Below are 24185 nucleotides of genomic sequence, written 5' to 3'. Positions count from 1 at the left end.
TGCCGGGTGGTCACCTGCGGGAGGCATGATCCCGGCATGCATCAGACCGCCGTGGGACAGCATGTGGTGAGCGCCGCCGTCAGTCACCGTCTGCAGCCTCTTGGGCGGTCTGCCGGGCCTCGAACTGCAGAGCACAACATCACTTATTAGGCGCTTTAGCGATTTTTGCACTCTTTGAGTCACGCTGAGACTGCGATGGGTGGCCTGTGTGTACAAAAACTGGCCTTCAAGTCTATAAAACACAATGAGAAAAGGGGAGAGGGAGGGGGGGGTGGAATAAGTGAAATCTGAGTGTTTTCCGGGAAGGCTGCAGCACAGCAAATATACCCTCCCACCCCCGTAGATACGAGCAAAGAAAAAAAGTTTCCCCCTATGGCATCGATAAAGCCCCTCATTACTGTTCAGCTTACTCATTCATTTGTGTGCTTATTAAATGTGCGCGCTCGCCCACTACTCCTTCATGTCTCACTTGGCCATTCGTTGCTTCTTTTTTTTTTTTTCTTCCAATTTCTTCTTACCTCAAGCAGACACGCAAGTGGGCCAATTGCTGAAGCGCCGTTTCCCCCTACCTGCATTGTCCCCCACTGATCCGCACTCAACCGCATTCAACCAGGTTGGGGTTTTTTACGAGCTGTTCTGGACCTTTTGAGTCCACTATATGAAGAAGTCCGCTACTCACAAAAAGTAAAACTTGGACTTTTCCAGTGATTTCACGATGAATGTAAAATGTACTGTAACACATTACACATTTTATTTTCACAATAGGTGTTTGATGAAGTCCACTTGTATAGATTTCTGTGAGGCTTCCAGTTTTCCTAAAATGGTGACAACCTCCTTATTAATCTCTGTTACACTCTAAGATATTAAATTGACTACCGTAATTTCTGGCCTACAAGTCGCGACTTTTTTTCCACACGCTCGAACCCTGCAGTTTATGCGGCGATGTGGCTAATTTGTGAATTTCTTTCTAATGGCCACAAGGGGGCACGCGAGCGGAAAAGGTAAGAATGAGACTGGTGGAATATATGTGCCGAGGAAGTGACTTTTACCAGCCCTGTTAGCGCTGTGCTAGCGTGTTGCTGCTGTTACTGGCGTTTCGTGGTGATATTTAATATGTAATATGTAAGTTTTATTTTAACTGGCCCTGTTAGCGTTAGCACTAGTGCGATGCTAGCTTCAGTTTAATGTAGCATTAACTCTTTCTGTGTACCGTCTTTCTTTGTAAATATCTCGTTTGAATGTGGGTTTCAATGTGGGCACTTGTGGCTTTTACACAGGTGCGGCTTGTGTATGTACCAAATTTCCTTTACAAATGTACTCAGTGAGGCTTACAACCAGGTACGCTCTGTAGGCCGGGAATTACGGTACTGTACTTGCGTCTGAGAACATCCCGTTTGAAGTCTGATTGTTAGGTGTCATCTTGGTCTCGTGATACCAAAATGTGAAGAGCATAATGAAGCAGTCTGTTTAAATATCACTTATAATTAAACCGGGAAATGTATTGCTCAATTCATGAATCAAACACATGTTGTGAATTTTGCCACTTAGTTCCTTGTTAGAGAAAACAACCAAGTTGTGCAAAATGTACTGAAACGTTCAACAGTTGTGCGTTAAAAGTTTACAGAAGGTCAAGTTAACTTCACCTATAAAGGTTACAAGGCAATTATTACCCATTTCCAGTTTAGTCGTATTTAACAAGTATAACACATTAACGTTTTATTTTGTTTTTAAACGTTGGCTTGTTTACAGTGCTAATACTACTTTAACACATTGTCACTCTTTAATCACGATTATGCAATTTCACAATTGGCTTTGGTCAGAAAATCGAGAGAGGAGGGGTTAAGTGAAGTGAGGCTACATTCAAATCTTGCCTACAGTTGTAACACAGCAAAATCCCCTTTAAGCAGTTAATGATTAAACTGCACATAATATTAGTGGATTACAACATACAGATTTATACAGAGGAATGAAGATTAGCCAAAGTAAAACAGAATATATGTGCATGAACGTGAGGGGCGGAGTAGGAAGAGTGAAACTCCAGGGAGAAGCGATAGCGAGGGTGCACGACTTCAAATACTTGGGTTGAACAATTCAGAGCAACGGAGTGTGTGATAAGGAAGTGAAGAAACGGGTCCAACCGGGTGGAACAGTTGGCGGAAGGTGTCTGGTGTTCTATGTGACAGAAGAGTCTCCGCTAGGACAAAGGGCAAAGTCTGTAAAACAGTGGTGAGGCTGGCCATGATCTACGGATGAGAGACGGTGGCACTGAAGAGTCAACAGGAAGCAAAACTCTAGGTAGCAGAAATGAAAATGTTGAGGTTCTCGCTTAGAGTGAGCAGATTGGATAGGATTAGAAATGAGCTCATTCGAGGGACAGCCAAAGTTGGATATTTTTGAGACAAGGTCAGAGAGAGCAGACTTCGATGGCTTGGACAAAGCGAGAGAGTGAGTGTATTGGTAGAAGGGTGCTGAGGATGGAGCTGCCAGGCAAAAGAGCGAGAGGAAGACCAGGCAAATGAGTGAGAGGAAGACCAAAGAAAAGGTTGAAAGATCTTGTGAGCGAGGACATGAGAACATTGGGTGATAGAGAGGAAGACGCAAGAGATGGGCTAAGATGGAAAAAAGACAACACGCTGTGGCGAACCCTAACGGGACAAGCCAAAGGGAAAACAAGGACAATATACAGATTTTTAGGGATAAACCAATGCTTTGTTTCTAATGGACCCTTGGTCTACTACGCTACTAGTGTATTTCAATCTTGGCCAAGTATTTGTACATGTTTTTTTTAGGAAGTATTTGGTGTAAAATGTCTGAAAACCTCTCCCGAGTGCATCGGAGCCTCGGCAGCATACCGCGCTCAAGCATTCTACAAAGCACTGACACTAGTCCTAGCGGGCCAGACGTCATGTTTCGTGCGTTCTTGCGTCGCACGGTCTGACTTGCGGAGTTGAGTGCGCCCTTCTATGCTCCGATTGGCCCGGACATGCTCAATCAATCCCATTTGCGGGTTGGGGGTGTGGCGCGAGGCGGTGCGGAGTTGGTTAAAAGCTGTCAGACATCACTTGGGCTCTGACTAAACGGTGTGAATGTCCTGACAGGGGGAATGACACGGGCCACATCAGGCTTAATGACAAGCACCGCGGCTCATCTCCTCTCATACTACACACTTCATAACATGAGCCTGTGGGCGCATGTATGCCCGCAAGGAGGGATATTAAAAGACCTGGCGAGGCGAAAGAACGTGTGCAGAGGAGGAGGAAAGGTGGAGGCAGAGATGAAATATAAGGAAAGGAGGGTCCGAGAGAGATTAAAAAAAAAAAAAAAACGAGAGGGCGATAGACGAGCGGCAGCAGTTTCCTAGCGTGGGGTGTCTTTGAGCAGATTTTAATTAGAATCTAATCCAGCCGTCATTAAGGCCCCATAAACGAAGCTGTCAGTCAGGAGATTAATGGCGCCTCATTTGCATATGGCATATAATTCATCAATTACCCAGCAGAAAGGACCAATCCCCTGTTGACACACCCACTGGCTGAGAGTTTGGAGGAGAGGAGTGGGGGGGTGAATGTGTGTGTGGAAGACAGAAAGATTATGTAGCCACTACCAGCGGAAAAACAGGTAGCTCTATCACATGAGCGTGTGCGTGCGTGTCTGCGTGCGAGCTCAAAGCAATATGTGTGTATATGAAGTGTTCAAAGGTTAATTTGATGAGCCGATGAGCTCCACAGTTCCTGCCCTCGGTTTTAATGAGTTGTTATTATTGTCTCTTATTATGGGCCCAGACCGACTGGGATGTGACAGCTGACATCAGATATCACACACGCGCTCCTACACACGCGCGCACGGGCGCACGCAGACACGTTCAAGGTTTTCGCACAGGCGACGTGCAACAGGGATTTGTTGGCAAATGTGAGTATTAAGTCTTCTCGGGGGCGGATCCATCCCTGGCACGCCGGTTAACTTGTAGGTTGTTCTCATTTCGAAACAAGTTCTTCCGTTAGAAGTTGCGTAAAGAGAATTCATTTGTTCAAGGCTTACCGCGTCGCACCGTTGTTAGTAGTAAGTGTAAAGAGAAGTACCCATGTATAATACTCACCTTTGGAAGATGCTTGACAGACATGTATACTGCATTAATATGAATGGAAATGGCATTAATCTACTCCACCCCCCAAAAAGACTGCAAAAACATCTGTAAAGTGGTTTATAATATTCTACTTGGCAGGATGGTGGAGGACTCGTAAGGGCGTCTGCCTCACAGTTCAAATCCCAGCCCGCCTGTGTGGAGTTTGCCTGTTCTTCCCGTGCCTGTGTGGTTTTTCTCCGGGCCCTCCAGTTTCCTCCCACATTCCAAAAACATGCAATCTTTGGAGACTCCAAATTGCCCTTAGGTGTGGTGTGATTGTGAGTTCTGGGTGTACCCCGTCTCGTTGCCAGTAGATAGCTGGGATAGGCTCCAGCACTCACGACACAAGTGAGGATAAGCGGCTGAGATAGTGGATGGTTGGACTGATATTCTACTTCATAAAACTACACAATAATCACAACAAAAAATCAAGGCATCTTTGCCAACTTTATTGCTTCAATTTATTGTGACGTTGCTTCTGGTGTGTATGCTGAGGCCACCAGGGGGCAGTATAATCCAACCATCCATCCATTTTCTTTGCCGCTTATCCTCACAAGGATCACGGGGAGTGCTGGAGCCTATCCCAGCTGTCAACAGGCAGGAGGCGGGGTATACCCTCAACCAGTGGGCAGCCCATTGCAGAGCACACCGAGACAAACCACTACACTCACAATCACACCTAGGTACAATTTAAAGTTAAAATTAATGTTGCATGCTTTTTGGGATCGGGAAGAACGTGCAAACTCCACACAGGCGGGGCCAGGATCGAACCCGGGTCCTCAGAACTGTGAGGCCAACGCTTTACCAGCTGTATAGTACACTCATACCATAACTTCTTGTGTATAATACGCATTCTTTCCCAACAAAATTGTCAAAACTCAACATTGCACATAATATATACGTATAGGAGGAGATGAAAAAAGTGTATCGTCGCCACGACGGGAGGGGTTGTGCGCATCGCCGCGACTGCCGTGGAGAAAGCTGGAGACAGACGGTAAATTGGAGGCCAGCTTGCTAGAACGGGCCTTTATGAGCACATGCGCAGTGACATGTCAAAAGAGGCTAGAATTGGTCAAACCGACGATCAGTCAATCAACGTGTGCGATCGACATATTGGCCGCACCGCAATCAAGCAACGAGATAGATGATAGGCTGACATGAACACGCTTCATTATTAAGTTACACCCTGCAAATGGAGCTACCATAATTTACGGCCTACAGAGCCCACCTGCTTATGAGCCTCACCCAGTACATTTGTAAAGGAAATACCTTTTGGTACATACATCAGCTGTACCTGTGTAAAAGCCGCAAGTGCCCACATTGAAACACAAGATATTCACAAAGAAAGACGGTACACAGAAAGAGTTTTCAAAGTTTTAATACCTTAGCTTAGCTTAACATAGCAACAATACGGTAGCATGAACAGAGCTGTTTAAAAATAAAAACATACTGGTAAAAAAAAAGCAGCCCTGGGAGCTACACAGTAGCAACACAGTAGCACAGCACGAATAGGGCCGGTTAAAAAAAAACATACCCATATCACTGAGACATGGCAGTAACACAGCAGCAACACACTAATGCGGCGCTAACGCTAGCGCAGCACTCACAAGGCCGGTTTAGTAAAAAACCTACCGGTAAAAGTCACTGAGACACAGCAACACGCTATCACAGCGCTAGCGCTAGTGCAGCGCTAAAAGAGCTTGTTAAAAAAAAAAAAAAAAAAAACACCTGTAAAAGTCACTTCCTCGCCACATTGATTCCACCGGCTCACTCTTACCTTTCCTGCTCAAGTGCCCCCTTGCGCCCGTTAGAAAATAATGCACAAATTTCCCACATCACCGCATAAACCGCAGGGTTGAAAGCATGTGAAAAAAGTCGCGGTTTATAGGCCGGAAATTACGGTAATTTTACGAACGAGCGCACAAACAAGCCCGCACCAGCCACTGAAATTATGTTAATGAAATGATGAAAGAAATTAAATTTAAGACGGGGAAAAAAAGGTTGGATTTGTGTTTATTCTAGATGGCTTGATAAACTTGCCAACAGAGGTGAGGTCAGCACCAAGTGTGAATTTTTTTAAATCCAGGTTGAAAACTCTTCTTTTTTTCTCATCCTTTTTAGAATATATCCACTTTTTCATCATATTACTTGCACTCTATGCGGTTTTAATTGCTTTTTTTAAATATTGTGTTTGTCATTTTTATTGTTTTCATCCCGTTTTCAATGTTTTATCTCTTTGTTTTCAAATGCCTTTAACCATGTAAAGCACATTGAGTTACCTTGTGTATGAAATGTGCTATACAAATAAATTTGCTTTGCTTTGCAGTGTAATTTTTCAATTGTAAAAGTCACCGCTGCAGTGATTATAGATTATTGCAATCTAAGCCTATGCATATTTATAGAAAAACTGTGTGCGTATGTGTGCCCACACAGGTGGGGGTCGAAAACAATTTCATCTCCAAAAGGGGGTCGCTGCAAAAAAAAAAAAAAAATGTTTGGGAACGACTGCACTAGTGGAAGGCAGTATCGGGGCGGAGGGTGAAAAATAAATTCGTTCTACCGATTTGCTGAGCCGCCTAACTAGTGAGGACGAAGAGCACACTAGTACATCGACCTTGAGCTGGACATCAAAGATATTGAAAAAAAAATGCTCAAAAGGTTTACCATGAGATTAACACACTCGAGCAGGAGCTTCACAAGTTTGCTGACAAGGCAATAGATCGAAAGCTAAGTTTTCTTTCACTTCAAAGATATATCGTTCGAGAAATTTAATTGTACACATTTAATTGTACACATTGTTAAATAACATAGCATATGCCTTTGAGAGTTCCTATTTTTTTTCTCGTTTCTTTTTTAAAGTGCATTTAGTGACACACTGTGCTGCACAAAAGCAGGATACATATTTTTAGGCGGCTAGTTTGAAGCTAAAGCGCCTTCAGATGATAACACGCACGCACACTTCAAATGAGAGGCAAAAACCATCTCTGGAGGGAAATAAGACAGCAAAAAGAGCGTGGATGTTTTTTTTTTTTTTGTTCTGCAGCCGCTTCCCTTTCCGTCACAACTGTTTATTTGCACACACTAATTAATGGCCTGTGCGTGCTGATGGCTCGGTGCACCTTTTTGCGTTTACAAGGGGGAGAATCAAAAAAAAAATGGGAACCTAATTTTGTGTTTAGTCTTCAAGTGTGTTGATACATCAAAGTGACCCGCAGAGGGAGGTGTATGTGTGTTGTTGCTCATGTAAGTGTGTGTGTGTGTGAGGTTGAAGAGCGCTGGGTTCCCCGAGGTAGGATTAATGAAAAAGCCTTTCATGGAAAAGTCATCAAGCTGAGGGGATGGAATGAGAGAGAGGAGGGGGGAGAGAGAGAGAGAGAAAACAGTGCATTGTGTGTGTGTTCGTGTGTGTGTATAAGGTGTGCACAGAGGAGGGGGTGTATGGCTTATGACCTCTTTGTCTCAAACTTTAATTAAAATCTCACCCAGACGTCCTCCCTCATGCCAACGCTGGCCACACACACACACACTTATACACACACATTTTGTTTAAAAAAAAAAAAAAAACACACACACAAAGGCATTACAGTACATTGAGTTCTGCCCTCCATGCGTACTGAGCGTTTCTCTTGAGTGTGCGCGAGGGGAGCGTCTTACCTGTGCGCGACGCCAAACATGGCAGCTGGAGCTCGATGCAGGTGGAACAGAAACAAAACATGACAAAGATGACAGATTGGGCCGAAAACACACTGGTGAGTCAAGAGTGGGAGAAACGTAATGAAAGGAGAGGAAGTGTGACAGTCAAAACAGTGGAACAGCTACAGAACTCACAGGAGGTGCTGATAGGGAGCAGCTGCGTGTACAAATGTGTGCGTGCGTGGACTGTATTTCCTCATGTAGTGGCCGGAAGACTTTCTTTACTCAACTGCAGAGACTACTAGGCGTCTTTTAAAGTGAAGCCTTTATTTGTACAAAAAAAATAAAACTAAACAAAAAAAAATGCCCTTATCCCCTCCCATGTGGTTGAAGCAGTTTTTTACTACTCAAAAGACACTTTTTAGAGTACAGTGGACGGGCCCTACTCATGGAGGATAGGGACCGGGTCAGATGACGAAAAGCAAAAATTGGCAGATGATGCCCAATGGACCTTTCCGACCTGTCAATCACTTGTACAATAATAGCCAATCAGATCCCCGCATTGTCTTAACACGCCGCTCTCGCCATATTGTCCCACAAGCAATGCTGGTTGTCAATAGCGTGCGCTTGGAAAAATTAATGTTACGAAGAAAATGGTCCTCAGATGCGCTTGGGGAACGTGCAACTCTGACAAAAGATATCCGGCTAGGTTACAAGGGGCCCGCTTGATTCATTTTCCAAAGCCTAAAACACAGTTGACGAAGTGTCTACGATGGATTAAGGCTCGCGGAAGAGCGCACTTCCAACTAAATGTGGACAATATCAACAAACACGAGGCTGTATGATCGAAGGTAAGTGAGGGAGAAGTATCTTATTATTATTATCAGAGCTTTATACATTACAGGAGAACATCTTTCACTTTGTTAGTGTATCACTAACCTGCTGAACGAGGTGTGTAATGTTTTGTGCCGAAGACTCAGGTTAGGGATACGTAAATGTGCCATGTCATGCAAGAGAAATGTCTATTTGCCCATTTGTGTCACATCGGACATCCATTACGACCCAAGTCAAATGAATACAACCACTCACTTATAAAGACTAAGACCAAGTAAAAAGTACTCACCCTGCTTTACATGCGCAGTACGATTCCACTATTTTATCCTGTTGGATTTCAATATGAAGTTTGTGAGGCGACAAACGTTTTTCCATCGATCGCCAACATTTCGCTGTAACTCTGACATTGCGTCCTGCGCCGTCCAAAATCTTAATTCCGTGTAGAAATCCTTGCGTGAAATAGTTGAGACCTCTCTGTAGAACTCTCTTGGACAAATCTGACGCATTTGGCAAAATACATACCCCAATATTATCTGGAATGCGCGATAGAGAACCGACTTCAAACATGTTCCGTTCAATCGGCATTTTCGAAGCTTGTGGGACATGGCGAAGGGTGCGGAGCCTAAGATCGCCATAGGAAAGGTCCATTATAGCAGCATTGAAAAAAATACATATATATTTTTTTAAACCCTTAGAATTCCCCACTAAAAACAAAATTAAACAAGTATGCGAGGGTCCACTGCATTCCATAACGCCTGTTCTTACTCCTAACGCATATTCTCGAAAAAAAGGGCAAAGCATGTGTGCTTCGACCTGTTTGTAACTTGCAGTCAACGTTTACTGCGTAGCTGACACATAAGAGAATTAACATTGTGTAATTTCAACATCAAAATGTTCAACTAAACTACCATTTGTGTACTTTCGTGCAAAGAAAGTCCACTAGCTTAGCATGTGTAAAAAGCCATAGATGGGCTAACAAAAAGTAATGTAGAGGCTATAAACTTTCAAACTTGTCCTACTTTAACACGAGAAGCAGCAGCAGAAAAAAAATAAAATATTCAAGTAAGGTGCAGGCACTATTTTTTTCCACTTGGCATCACATTCTATGCTGTACTGGTGTGACTTTGAATGCATTTGCCTTTAAAGGGCGGGACCTAATTTGCTGAGTGACGCGAGAGTCAGCCAATTAGAATGTCGTGTTGGTTTGCGATACCAATTCCTGTTACATGATTAACTGTTAGCCAGTCTGCTCTTGAATTACTCAGCGTAACTTGTAACCATGTGCAGTTCATGAATAAATGTTCTTAATATGGATATGTTTACTTACTGTTTATTCAATAAAGTGATTGAAAGTGCACCAGTGCATAATTCATTTGAGCTAGTTAACGATAAGTGGTAGTCTATGTTAAATTAGCGAACGTTTACTGTTGATTTGCAAATGCGTTCTACTTTCCAACAGACACATTACACTTTTTTATTTTTTTTTAGGTATAAATGATCCCAAACTTTGGACATTCTCTCTCCTTTGTGCACTCTTTCCTTATGTTTTGCACTTTTTGCTACATCAGTTTCCAGTAGCATTATCGCTATAAAATCCAGGACTATAACGAAGACTCTACAATACAAAATTGGACATCCATTGTTTAAAAATCTGCGATACAGTGAAACCACAATAATTGAACTACCGTAATTTCCGGCCCATAAGCTACGACTTTTTTCACACGCTTTCAACCCTGCGGTTTATGTGGTGATGCGGCTAATTTGTGCATTTGTTCTAGCGGCCGCAAGTGGGCACTCATAGCGGAAAAGGTAAGAGTGAGACCATTGGAATATATGTACTGAGGAAGTGACTTTTACCGGTATATCTTTTTTTTTTAACCAGCCTTTTTAGTGCTGTGCTAGTGCTGTGCTAGCGTGTTGCTGTTGTGTTACTGCCGAGTCTCAGTGATTTTTACCGGTATGTTTTTTTTTTCTAATCGGCCCTGTTACCGCGGCGCTAGCTAGTAAACTTTGAAAACTCTTTCTGTGTGCCGTCTTTCTTTGTAAATATCTCATGTTTCAATGTGGGTTTCAACGTGGGCACTTGTGGCTTAAGTATGTACCAAATGGGATTTCCTTTACAAATGTACTGGGTGAGGCTTATAATCATAATAAAGGTGCGCTCTGTGGGCTGGAAATTACGGTACAATAAAACATGAGGAACAACGATACTTCCTACTGCTGGATACAAGGTTCAAGTTTAATGGGTGTTCCCTTGGAGGACGTTAACGTGCTAAAGATGGCCGTTTCAAAACAAAATGTTGACCTTCCCGTTTGTTTACAGGTATGGGTTCTTGAGACTTCCATGTTTATTGTTTAAAATAGTATCTCAGGGAAAAAAAAAATTCTTGTCCCAGTCACTGTGATTTGACAGGCGCATATGCGCCCGGGCGCCATCGCACTCGCAAATCTCCACAGTCTGGCATGAAAAATCACACGCATAAAATTTGTTACGGGTAGAAATAGATAGATATTGAAAGACATTGCTTATTTTGTGTAGTCTTGACCAATGTTCCCTCTAAGCTGCGCGACTGCGCAATTGCGGACTTGTCGCACACACACAGTGCACATGAAAACCGATCCAGCGCAGTGGACCACAGCCTGACCCCTTTTTTTTTTTTTTTTTTTTTTTAAACATGAAAGCACACAGTCTATAACAAGCTGCTGTTCGGGCTACTTCTACTTCCTCATTTACCTGACACCGCCCCCCTCCACTCTTAAAGGGATACACTCATAATTACAAACAGAACACACACCCACAACTTTATATCTGCGGGCATGACTGACCCGTACATTTTTCAAATGTGAGTCACTGATGTGCAGGACCCGTAAAATGTTCACTGTTATATGTGCTCCAGAAAAATGTGGGTAATTTTCAGTTATGTTAAAAGAGATTTTTCATTTGTCGTAATGCTATTAGTAATGCAAGGGGCATTTTATTGATGCCCGTCTTGTTGTACGATGTGTTGAGGTTTACGAATAGTGTGATGACTAGTTTATTAGCAGTGTTACAATATTTGTTTCTCAAATGACCGTTTTATATTTGCAGCCTATATTTGGATATAAATATTTACCGATAGTATGACTTTATTATTGCATAGGTCAGTGATAGGGCGCGTTCCGACTCACATGTACATTCTGGCGACAAAATTAGCTAATTTGTTTCAAGAGGATGATTAATTAAGACTTGACATGTGTTTGAGCAGAGGCCACCATTTGTGGAAAATTAGACCGACAGTACGCAGGAAGAGGAAAGGCAGAACTCGCTCAAACAAGATTTTGTTTGGAATACATTAGCTGACCGTTTACAGCTCCCATGATCCCCATCCTTTCAATCTGTGTTTATCACGCCGCGTTTGTATTCGCCGTCACGGTCGGCTTTGATAAATCATAACCGTCGCCGTCATCGCCGTCATCATGGTCGCCGCCGCGTGAAGGGAGACAGAGTAAAATTGATCGCCGTGTTCCGCCTCTTAAAACAAAGACAGATCGCGAACGGAAAAAAAAAAAAAAAAAAAAAAACTATATGCACTATTGTTATTACAGAGGCCTGCGGGATGATGTCATGAGAGGAGCAGGAAGGACGACACACACACACACACACACACACACAGGACGTTTGATCATGGCAAGAATCCGATTTCCGAGACTGATACCGCCTTGCATTCCTCTTCTACATTCCAGGGTCAAGATGATGTCAAGTCTGCGTGTGTTTGTGTGTCTGTGTGCGCGCATGCGTACTATCCTCCGTGTTTATGTCTTCACGCCGTTACGACCTGTCAGAGAAGATGTGGAGGTCCCCTACGTCGCCCCACTCTCCTCAATACAGCATCAAAAGAGAACGAAGGTTAAAGGTGAGCTTAACACAGTACCCGAAAACACACACATACACGCACACGGACACAATGCGCCCCTTCCGAGAACCCTCACTCTGCTGCAGCTCACTTTGACAGTGAGTTATGATATAGCAAAGGGTCTCGGCTTTGAAGAGTCCACCTTCATATACACACGTGCACACGCACACGCACAGTCTCATGGCGTGAAAGGAGCTCATCCTCGCATTTTTCTCATTTGGACCAGCCAAAATGTTTCCCACAAAGACAAATGTCCCCACAATAAAAGGTTGAATGTCGAGGGTTGAGCCACACAATGCTACAATGACAAGTGTGTATACACACACGCACACACACACACACTTGCTCGGGCCGCGGCTCCCACCCCACACACAGACACACAAAGAGCGTTTTTTGTTGCACTCTGCAGGCCACCTCATCTCATTTATCATTTATCATCATAACAGATTCTTCGGTCTCATGTTTATTCTCCACCTGCTTCACATTTGGCTCTTTTATAAATGACCCGCTTCAAAGACACGCACGCGCGCGCGCACACACACATGCGAAACACGGTTACAAAGTGCTGATTCTGTTTCAGCATCAGTCCATCTGTGGTGAGCCTCTTAAAGGGCCAGTTTACCTCAAAAATGAGAAACTTTCTTCCACTGTGTACGGCAGGCTGTGTTGCGCACTTTTGGGTGAAGTTGTGCAATTTCTTCCGGTCTGAACGTCATTTCTTCAGCAGTGGTTTACAAACTTTTCACACCAAGAAAAATGCCGCCAAGGAAATACTGACCTCTTTGAGTACCACCTTGGTGACAAATAATAAAATACAGAGGTGAGATTCCTAAAACGTATTATTATTATTGTATGCTACTGTAACAGCGCAGTTTGAACATCTTTATTGTGCTTACATGTAACGAAATAAAACTACAAATAATGATTCTATAAATGTATTTTACATACATGTTAAATAAATATTTAACTTAAATATTTTTTCGAAAAACAAACACTTAAACCCTAAAATTCAGGTACTTTGCAGAAACATCTTTTTCTAGTATTTGGGATGTCATATTAACGCTATGATGCCCCAGTAAAGATAAAATATGAATTAAAATCATCCATGCAATGCTGAATTTTAAAGGTTTTTCTACAGGGGCCTGAAATGAGGTTATTTGACTTTCTTATCTTATCTGTGTCACGAGTGAGGATTTACACTTAACTCTCTGCTCCTCATCCAGCACTGTCAACATACAGTAATTTCCGGCCTATAAGCCGCGATTGTTTTCACACGCTTTCAACCCTGCGGTTTATGCGGTGATGCGGCTCATTTGTGCATTTTTTCTAATGGCTGCAAGGGGGCACTCGAGCGGAAAAGGTATGAGTGACACCGCTGGAATATAAGTGCCAAGGAAGTGACTTTTACCGGTCCGGCCCTGTTAGCGCTGCGCTAGCGTGTTACTACCGTGTCTCGGTGATTTTTACTGGTATGTTTTTTTTTACCGGCCCTGTTAGCGTCACTACCATTAGCGTGGCGGCGCTAGCGTTAAACTCTCTGTGTACCGTCTTTGTAAATACCTCGTGTTTCAATGTGGGCACTTGCGGCTTTTACATAGCTGCGATGTATGTATTTACCAAAAGGTATTTCCTTTACAACTTAACTGGGTAAGGCTTATAACCAGGTGTGCTCTGTAGGCCGGGAATTACGGTAAATATGTGTGCTCACACATGTGTCTTCAACAGGAGGGCAACCAATCAGAGGAAAGGGGGGCGGTCTTAGTGTGTGGACAAAGTGGATACAAAACTGGGTCAAACAGTGGTGGCTGTAAGAGGGCTCTGGGCACTAGTATAACAAAACCAAGGTGTTTTTGTTTCTGAAATTAACACATTTATACGAAGGCCATGTTGGAGAGTAAATTCATCTAAGTCTAAATAGGCAAAATATGGGACCTTTAAAAGGAAATGTCTTGTACTTAAATGTTAAATACAACTGAACTGTACTTGGAAAAAAAAAGTAACATACCAACAAGCTTCATTCTAACAAGTTTGATTGCATTTCATGTTTTAAATGTAATTGTCCAACCATCCGACCAGTTTCTGTACTGCTTCATTAGCATAGAATCAAATGATTCTTTCACATACCTCTAGAGGGAGCCCATACACCATCCGTGCCATCCGTACACACAACAATCGCTGTTCGACAACGTTGGATATTTTGGGCGACATGTATCCCCAGGCGCTGTGTTTATCTCTTATCTGTTATCCAGAGTCCCAAAAAGCAAAACACTGCATCAGAGAGGAGGCACTAACATGGGCGCATCGAACCATAGAGTGGATAAAGAAAGTGAACACAACATTTTAAACACGTCCATTTTCACTGGAAAAGGAAGGAGTAGGTTGCAATCCTTTACAATTTATCAGGGACCATCTGTCGACTAAACCTGATTTGGGCTTGTGTGGCTGCATTACCTTCAGGAGTAGGTTCAAGTACAACGCTTGGAATTGCCCCAACATTGCCGGCATTAACCAACCTGGCTAACTTGTTCTTTATCACAGGACGTGGTTCTTTGACACTTTTCCATCGATCCAAATTTTGGTGAGGCTATCTGTCATTTGTTTAGGATCTTTATGAGGTTTTGGATATATCACCATGGTAACACTATTCTAAACGTCCCAGATTGCTGGTCATCCAATAACATTTTGAGTTGGATTCATGTCGAGGCTCCGGCTGGACTATTCTAAAATACTTTCTTCTGGTGTAGGCATTCTGCTTGGGGGGTCATTGTCATGCTGAAAAGTTTCAGGCTATAATGGAGTGCGATTTAGAACTGCTCAACTGTGAGTATAGTGTTTCTCTTGTACAGGGATCAGCAACCCTTTTGAAACTGAGAGCTACTTCTCAGGAAATGATTAATGTGAAGTTTGATATGTACTTCTGAAATGGGAAATTAGCGCAAATTATTCTGGGGTAATTCATCTCTTTTTGGTTCCCCACTTGCTTGTCTCCACAAATGCTATAGTTTGTTCGTACAAACTTTTATCAATAGATTTTTTTTTTTAATATTGTTATTCCAAATGTACACCAACAGCAACAAAAAAGGGTACAGTATCTGTAACTCACGAGTAAATCCCACCTTTTTTTTTTTTTTTTAAAGAAAAGCCACAAAAAGAAAATTGACAGTGAGTTACCGAATTTCTGAGATAGGCACCCCGGGTATTCACGTGGTCCTCATGGGGCTACCTGGTGCCCACGGGCGCCATGTTGGTGACCCCTGCTCTAGTGTTTCTTACAATGAAAAACATTTAGACCGAGCTAAATTTTGCACTAAATTAATGAATGTGTGGTCCAAGTAAAACAAAGTTCAGCATTTGGCCACATTTCCAAAAGGTTCGGTCCAGGCAAAGTGGAGTGTTGGTTAAAACATACACCAGATAGCTGAGAGGTCCGGTATTTGAATCTCACCTAGATCTCCATAAACACACTACTACCTCAGTCAGTCGGGATAGGGTCCAGCTCATCTACCAAGCTAAAGAGGAACACTTTGATAGAAAAATAAATAAATAGATACCACAATGACATTTCAACAGGGGTGTGTTCACTCGCCACTGTCTATACGGGATATAGAACGTGATATGAAGGCGAAAAGTTGCGCAGTTTGGCCCGACTGCCAGCCCCAGCTTTAAGTTTCACGTCATTGTTTGTCTAAAAGTCGAAACCATGTGTTGCCTGTGACACATGCCCTCTTCTTTAATAGTAACAAGAGCTCCGGTTTGTCACGTTACACTTCTTTTATGCGTCAGCGTACGTGGACGACGCACACATCTACGGCTTGACCTGATGTGTGCTTCTAATAGAGAATGAAACTGTTCCTTTTGTGAGTGAGAAAGAAAAGGACGGAGGATCGGGTTGCCTCCTGCACCGCCGTGTTCCCTCGGTGGAACTAATGTCATTTAGCGAGCGAGGCCAAGCAAACACACTGCCGTGACCGTGTGTGAGTGTGTGTGAGTTGAGTGAGTGTGTGTGTGTGTGTTGTTCTACCTTCCATGAATTATAACTAGGCTTTGGCAGTGAGAAAAGTCGGCCCTTTTTCTTCATGGTTGAGTCAGTATGCATGCTTATGTGAGTGTGAGTCTGTATCAGTGTGTGTGTGTGTGTGTGTGTGTGTGCACAGCAGGGGTGAAAGCAAGGGACAAAGATGGATAAACAGGACACTTCCGTGACCGCTCCTTCAAATGCTTTCATTTAAGCGTCGAAAATCGATGTTTACTTGTTCCGTCATTAGTGTTTAAAGAAATCAGGCCAGGCTGTTGTTTGTCCCGCGGTTTCTGCGACCATTCCGGTCCGACTCCTAATAAGTGAAGGGCTGTCTTAATCAGTAACCCGCTGCGAGAGAGAAGTTCTTGGAACGTTTTTTTTGGTTTTGTTTTTCTTACAGATTCCAACCAGCGCAGCAGGAAATTGACACAAGAGCACAAATAAGGCCTTCTAAAGTCTTTTGAAGACTCTGAACGAGTGATCTTCTCAGATCTCATTAACTTAAGACTGTTAGGGTGTTGTGCGGATAATTGAGACACGGCGGAGGATCTGCACTTTTCTGCCGTGTATATCGCAGTGTTCCCATTAACACCTGACATGGAAGAAATCCCCCAGAGACACCCTGAGAGGGATCTGGATTTCGTCTTTTTCTTTTTTCCATTTTTTTTAGCTGCAGGGTTACACTCGTGGGTGGCGGTACTGGAAAATGGAGTTTAGTGTAATTGCTTTGCTTTTAATACGTATTCTAGTTTTTATTCAACCTACCAGGTCACATTTGATAATTAAACCGGCCGTAATATTGGGTACACCTGCACAATCTATTGAGGTCAGGATCAAAAGCTCTATAAATATGTTATAAGATAATGTGACTGGGTCTTGACTGACTCTGTTACAAGAGAAGGACCGTCTCTTTGGTAATAGGATGCAAAGCAGTTATGCACCAGTAACGACTACAACGCAAAGTTAAATCAACTGGTAATAAGGGTTAGGAATTCCAAGGATGACAGTACGGACGATACAATAGTATCGCAATAAACAGATCGGGAGGAAAAACAATAATAAGATTAATACAATGGTCACATGTACGGTGGTACTTTCACTTCCATGTGCCCTAACATCTGAGTTTTTGTTTATGTCACGAGCTGTCAATTTCATGCTTTGTGTCACAAGTTGAAATTTGACTTGCGTGATTAGAGTGAAAGAAAAGGAGTGCAATTAAAGGTATTTGGACAACCCACTTTTTACCGACATTTGGGATATTGGATTGCCTCAGCAAGTAGTGGAAATATGAGTTTAAATTATCCTTAAATCAGCAATTCTCAATGTCACTCGTGAAGATCTCCGCTAAGATCTGCGCTCCTGAGCCAGACCTGTCAACATAACAAACCCACGCACTCACAAGTGGGTCTATGGCACAGAGGGAACAAATCAGAGAAAAGGGGGCGGTCTTGTCCAAATATGGAAAAGGCATACACCAAACTGGGTCAACCAGAGGTAGCTGTCAAAGGGCACTAGTATGACCAAATCAAGGTGTTTTTTTTTTTTTTTTTTACAATTAAATTAACACTTTTATACGAAGTCCATGTGAGAGGGTCATTCTAGGGAGTTCTAAATAGCTAAAGTATGGGACCTTGAAGGGATTGTAATGTTGTTGCATGTGGGCAATGACAGCAACAGTTGCCATTGCGCTTTCAGTCATTTCATGAATGGGACCAACAGTTACACAATCAGATACAAAATGAAAACACTCGCAAGGAACATGGAGCAGATGCTCACAATGAGCTAACTTTGCGGCAATTGGCAAAACCCAGTAACTCGAGGTCCCGATGTCACTCACCAGGCCACACTCCTCAAAGTGTGCGGCTGGCTTTCAGATTAATTACACTCTATAAAACCAGCTTAAGTTTTACATACACTTTTGTGTTGTTTTACATTTCTTTGATTGAATTTATATTTTTAATATTTCACGATAAAGTTTTATTTTTCTATAGTAAAACTTGGGGAGGCTGGAATGGATGAATGGAATTTCAATGCATTTCATTGGGAAAATTGATCGGATATTGGAGTAAATTGAGATAAAAGCTAGGTCGAGGTCAAGGGCTAAACTTTTAAATCAAGATCCCGCTTAGTTTTTTTTTTCTATGGGAAAAGGAATAACGAGATCTTTGGAGTGCGGACAATATCGATATTGGATGCGGGTGTATCGATACTGTACTGTGGGCGATAATGATACATTAAGATATCAATATTCTGACCCACCTTTATTAGATAAATGCAGAAGGTTTGGTGTTAAATCCTATATGATTACAGAGAAACAACTGCTATAATGACTGGATTAATTTTTAAATGAATGTGAGGAGCAATGTTGTTTTAAATTATGTATTTAAAAACAGACCTCTCAGTTCCATTTGTTGCCTCCAAAAACACATTCCACAACTTCTGGTTTGTATTCTTCCACATTACTCTGCATATGACTAACACTATCAAAACATCACTATTCTGTTTTTAAGGGAAGAGATTTTGAAACAGCTTCCGTATTGGAGGTTATTACGCCGTGCACTCGGACAGCTGGTTGACAGTACAGTATTGGGGTTTGTTGTACAGTTGGACTGGTGAAGGTTTTTCAGTCCCCATCCCTGTTGACATGTCCTCATCTGCATTTAGCGGTAGGTGTAAATTGGATCATTCTCGCACCGGGGAGCGGGGATTAGCTACCAAACAATACCAATTCCCCAAACAGGGGACGCTAATCCACAAACTTCTGCTGGTAAACTCGTGCTGTTATGAGCATGTGGTCGCCGCTACGAAATGGCGAGGCACCGGGAAGTCACAAATCCCGGCCAATTCAAGCCCCGTTTATCCCAACATCTCTGCGGTATTTTGGATTGATGACCCACGTGGGTTGGTCACCAGCAGAGTTGAAAAACAGCTCATTTGCATAATCTCATCATAAATACTGAGAATTCATTTAATCATCTCCTCTGTTCTGAGGCTCTGGGCTAAAGAGTGTTGATATGATAAGACAGTGAGTTATTAAGGGAGGAGAGAGAGCGGGAGTGAAGGGATCACAGAGTGAGCTTGTCCTGATTTGAGCTGCCGCTTGGGGCCAAATGAAAATTAATTAATTTCTGTGAAGAATCAATTTCTAAGAATGACAGTGTCAGATTTGGCGCGTGCACGCCCGCTTGTGTATGTCAAACACTGTGTGTGTGTCACCCAGAGAGCGAGAGATCACAGCCCACGATAACGCGACAAAGTTTGCGCGTTGTTTTTTTTCCCCCAACGAGGATTACTCGAGTCCATTATCGCCACCATCAGCGCTCTTATCATGCGTTAAAATTATGATTAGCAACAGAGCAAGAAATTAAATGTGGCACGTCAAAAAGAAAAAAGTGAACCGACTCCACTCGGCCAGAGATGACATATCCTGCGCTATTACGGGATTAATTTGCCATAATAAGTAACACTCAATTTGGAATGTACTGTACTGGAGTGGAATTTGGGGAAAAACAGAGCCCTCTGCATAGCACCGGGGATTTTATGACCACAGCCTTGACTTGATTGACATACAAGACATAAGACGAGGTTAGCACACCATAAATTACTGATTCCCAACCTCTGTGCCATGAGAAACGAACATGTGTTGCAGTAAATTATCCAATAGGACCTTTTAGAATTATTAGTATTCGCTACAAATAATGTATGCCAGTGACGTATAGTGACAAGCAAACCAATTAAATGCTCCTCCTCTACATGGATGAAAGTACAACTAAACTGCGTATCCACCTGTTGCCATTCATACCGCTGAAAAATAGCTTTGTCAATCTGAGCAAACACTATTGCTATTTATAGGTATGTTTGTAAAATGAACATTTCTTTGTGTGGCCCGACTGCAAATAGTGAAAATCCTTGAACAATTGATGCTACACTTAAAGTCATTACAATTGCATAATTGAAATGATAAATAATAAACTACGATCTCGAAATTCTTGAGAAGAGGTTCACAGTATTGTGCCACAGAAATAATGAGAAAATATGTAAGTAGCTTTAAAAAACTTTTTTTTTTCTTGCAAATAACAGGAAAGGTTCCTCAAACAAATCCAGGAATAGGTGAATTCACGAAAGGAAAGATGTAAGGATGCACTGTATTGTCCTTCAAAGGATTTATTTACAGAAAATAAAAAATGGTGAAAACACCCAAAAATGTTAAAAGTGTTCTTTTGTACTCTATTTTTATTCCAGATTGGTCTATACAGTAGATTTAGTAACATTTCTATTCAGTGGTGACTCTTTTCCTGTAAAATATATGATTTATACACAGAAAATACGCGAGTTTTTCCACAAATAAAGCAGGATTATGATTTTTGGGGTGGGGGGGGGCGCGCGAATGGGCGGGGGAACACTGTAGTGAAGTTTGGTTTAAAAAAAAAAAAAAAAAGATGCGTTTACGGCACCAAGGATTACGGCATTGCCTAGCAATCGTCCACCGGTGTCACCCAGTCATCCTCGCCCCAGAACCCCTCTCGCGTCCGGCCTCACCTCGCGTTGGTACAGTCGCTGTAGAGCGTCTCGAAGTCCTGCCTGGAGATGAGCTTGCATCGGTTGACGCCGGGCTGGATAGCCCCGAGTCCCCGGAGCACGCGGACCTGCTCCACGTTACACACCACCGGGGTGATGTCCAGCCGCTTCAGCTTGGTGTAGACGGTGTGGAGCCCGCCGACCAGGTGCTTGAGGAACACGTCGAAGGCCTGCGGGAGGCAAATGAGCTCCGTGTCTTTGACGGTGAACGACGCCAGCTTGGCTCCCTTCACCTCTACCAGGCGGCACTCGTTGTTCTGCGGGGTGCTCTCGACCGGGGAAGGGGTGGCGTACACGGGCTTGTTTCCGCCGCCGGCCACCGGGACGACACCGACGCCGGACTTCAACTGAGTGCCGTTCGGGAGTAAGAGGTCCGCCCGGAAATGGTGGAGCAGCGGCGGACGCGCCGCCGGAGGAGCCGGGGAGGAAGTGGCAGAAGTGGCCGCAGGTGGCGGCGAGTGAGTGGCCGGGGACGCGGAACTCGCCGCCGGGTGGTGGCCGAGCGGAGCCACGGGGAGAAGTGTCGGAGCAGCCGGAGTTGCCATGTTGGTCGCGCGAGTTAGCCAACCAGCGGCGATTCGAAACAAAACAAAAAGAAAAATGGAAGCGAAAAGTAAACTTTTAAGGCAAAGAAAGTAACTTTTGCCGCCTGAGCGCTTAGCGGGAGGAAACGGAGCCAAGAGGAGAGCATGAAAGAGCAGATTTGAGGGAGAAAAGAGATCACATAGTTGATTGGGAATGGAGGGTTGTCTCACAGAAAGAGATGCTCCTGTCACATTATCATAAAGAGGAGGAGTCTGGACATATTCTCACACACACTAAAGAAAGAAGGAGAGGGGGAGAGAGAGAGAGAGAGAGAGACAGATTAGGCTCCATAAACTCCAGATAAGCCTATTTGTAAACGCCTAATACACATAACTCACATTAACACCGATGATGAGTCTAAATCTAACTGTAGCACCCAAAGCATTTCTCATAAATACATTAATACCTTTGAGGTATCGTCGCTATAATCTTACCCTGACAATGTGGAACTCGCATTATGCTTTAAAAATAGAAACAAATTATGTTTTTATGCAAGTATGACTTCATTCCTAATCTGATTTGAAAGTAGAACTTTTTGAAACTTATGAGGTACAGATCATCGCGAAGAGCTATTAAGTCGGCAATACATATCTGGAATTATAAATACAGTGTAATGCTCTGAATTATGTTCCTTAAAACTTTCATTCCATAAATCTCTGTAAAATATTTTTATATTTTTAAATGATCACAGTTATTCCCAGCAAATCACCATGTCCACTCACTGCCCACGGGCTACTGATGATGTCCTTTGGGATGCTTGTGGGCACCAAGTTGGTGACCCCTATTGGAGCGTCCGGTCTCGCAACCTTTATTGAACCGAGGCACAACTTTTTCATCATTTCATTTTTGGATCCATGAAGTGAAATCTGCAATATGCGGAACATTACATGATTAAACTCGGATAACAGGTGAGCAGACTTCTTGTGTCTGCTATCCTAACGAATATGACAATTTGATGACATATTCTTTCAAGACAAACTTGCTAACACGTTGTTTCATTTATTGATTGTGTCTTCAGACAAAAGTAGGGCTGCAACTAATAATTTTTCAAACTCAATGAATCTCGATGAATTGGAAAACCAAACCAAGGCTCCTTTATAATACCAAGACTGACCTGTAAGAGGCAGCGTGGTGCTACTGGGCATCCAGACTCTCAGGAAATACAAAAAAAATAAAATAAAATAGAATAGTGGTAGAAGAAATTAAAGAAGCCATAGTTATCTATCTGGTAATTTAGTTAGCTATCATCAGGGTGAGGGCGGGAAAGTGGCTCAGATGGAAAGCATTGGCCTCACAGTTCTCAGGTCCCGCGTTTTATCCTGGACCCGCCTGTGTGGAGTTTGGATGTTCACCCCGTCCCTCCGTGGGTTTTCTCGGGAACTCCGGTTTTCTCCCACATCCCAAAAACACGCAACATTAATAGGACACTCTAAATTGCCTCTTGGTGTGATTGTGAGTGCGGGTGTTTGTCTCGATGTGCCCTGCGAATGGCTGACTACCAGTTCAGGATGTACCCCGCCTCCTGCCCTTTGACAGCTGGAATAGGCTCCAGCATTCCCTGCGACCATTGTAAGGATAAGCGGCTAGGAAAGTGGTTGGACGGATGTCAGAATCTTTGGGTCACTTGTCGGTGTACTGCTTAATCGGTTGTCAGAATCACAATCCTCTTTATTTGCCAAGTACATCAAAAGCACACAAGGAATCTGTCTCGAGTAGTCGGAGCCTCTCTAGTATGACAATGGACACACTGCGGAGAGTAACTTAACCTTTAATAATTTAAGAGGCAAGAAGTTGTTGGAATGTGGGCTCGTTTTACTTTGCATTGATCGATATGACCTACCTGAGGTAAGGAGCTAGGAGAGGTGGTGACCAGGAAGTGGAGGCTCCAAGAGGATTTTGCATGCTCATCTCACTTCTTGCAGTGTGCAAGTCCTCAGGGATCGGTAGTGGGATACCAACGATTTTTCAGTTTTTTTTCTCTCCCCGGCAGTATTTACATTTATAAATATGAAACACGTGCAACATATATGATTTTTGACCCCAACAATTTTTTGAGCAGATCAAGCCTTCTGACAATTGGGCCTGTGGTGAGTGAAATCCAAAGGTGGGGAAAAATTGTAATTGAATTGAAATTCAGCACAATTATCGCCGTGGGTGTGCCCTGCTTTAGCCTATCTTACAAAGAGAATGAAAATGTTCACTTTTTGTTAACATCTCAATATGGGGCAAAAAAAAATGGTCTTTTCAGTTTTGACAAATTCTAAAAGTAATTTACTAATTTTCCCATACTGTGCACCTATTTCACCCACGAAACTTACTTGATTGCTTGGGTGGAGTAATAAAGAAAATACACACACAAAAGACGAACAGGCAGGTGCCTTCTTCAAGCAAGTTTGGTCGGTCATCACTAATATATGGGAATTAATTTCAATCATATTCTCCATTTGGTCTTGAAGCGGTTAAAAAGACCCCCAAAGCTCATTGTCACTCAGCAGTAACCTTGTCTCGACAAATTGACCCTTTT

At 43.0% G+C, this 24185-nt stretch overlaps 1 protein-coding gene across 3 annotated transcripts in view; it reads right to left on the bottom strand.

Annotated features, from left to right (window-relative positions):
- dachc (dachshund c) overlaps positions 1-24185 on the bottom strand; it is a 53305-nt gene extending 29120 nt beyond the window's left edge. Inside the window, exons 1-2 of one of the 3 annotated variants that reach the window (XM_061836825.1) lie at positions 21038-24185; positions 15-124 (exon numbers count right to left, since the gene is read on the bottom strand). In XM_061836825.1, coding sequence (XP_061692809.1) covers positions 15-124; positions 21038-21621 — 694 coding nt within the window. In that variant the 5' untranslated portion in view covers positions 21622-24185. The remainder of the gene's footprint in view (positions 1-14; positions 125-21037) is intronic. The other 2 variants (XM_061836823.1, XM_061836824.1) reach the window with 2 other exon arrangements.

This window comes from Syngnathoides biaculeatus, chromosome 12 (assembly GCF_019802595.1).
Source record: "Syngnathoides biaculeatus isolate LvHL_M chromosome 12, ASM1980259v1, whole genome shotgun sequence".
NCBI lineage: Eukaryota > Metazoa > Chordata > Actinopteri > Syngnathiformes > Syngnathidae > Syngnathoides > Syngnathoides biaculeatus.
This window is presented reverse-complemented; position numbering and strand designations above follow the sequence as displayed.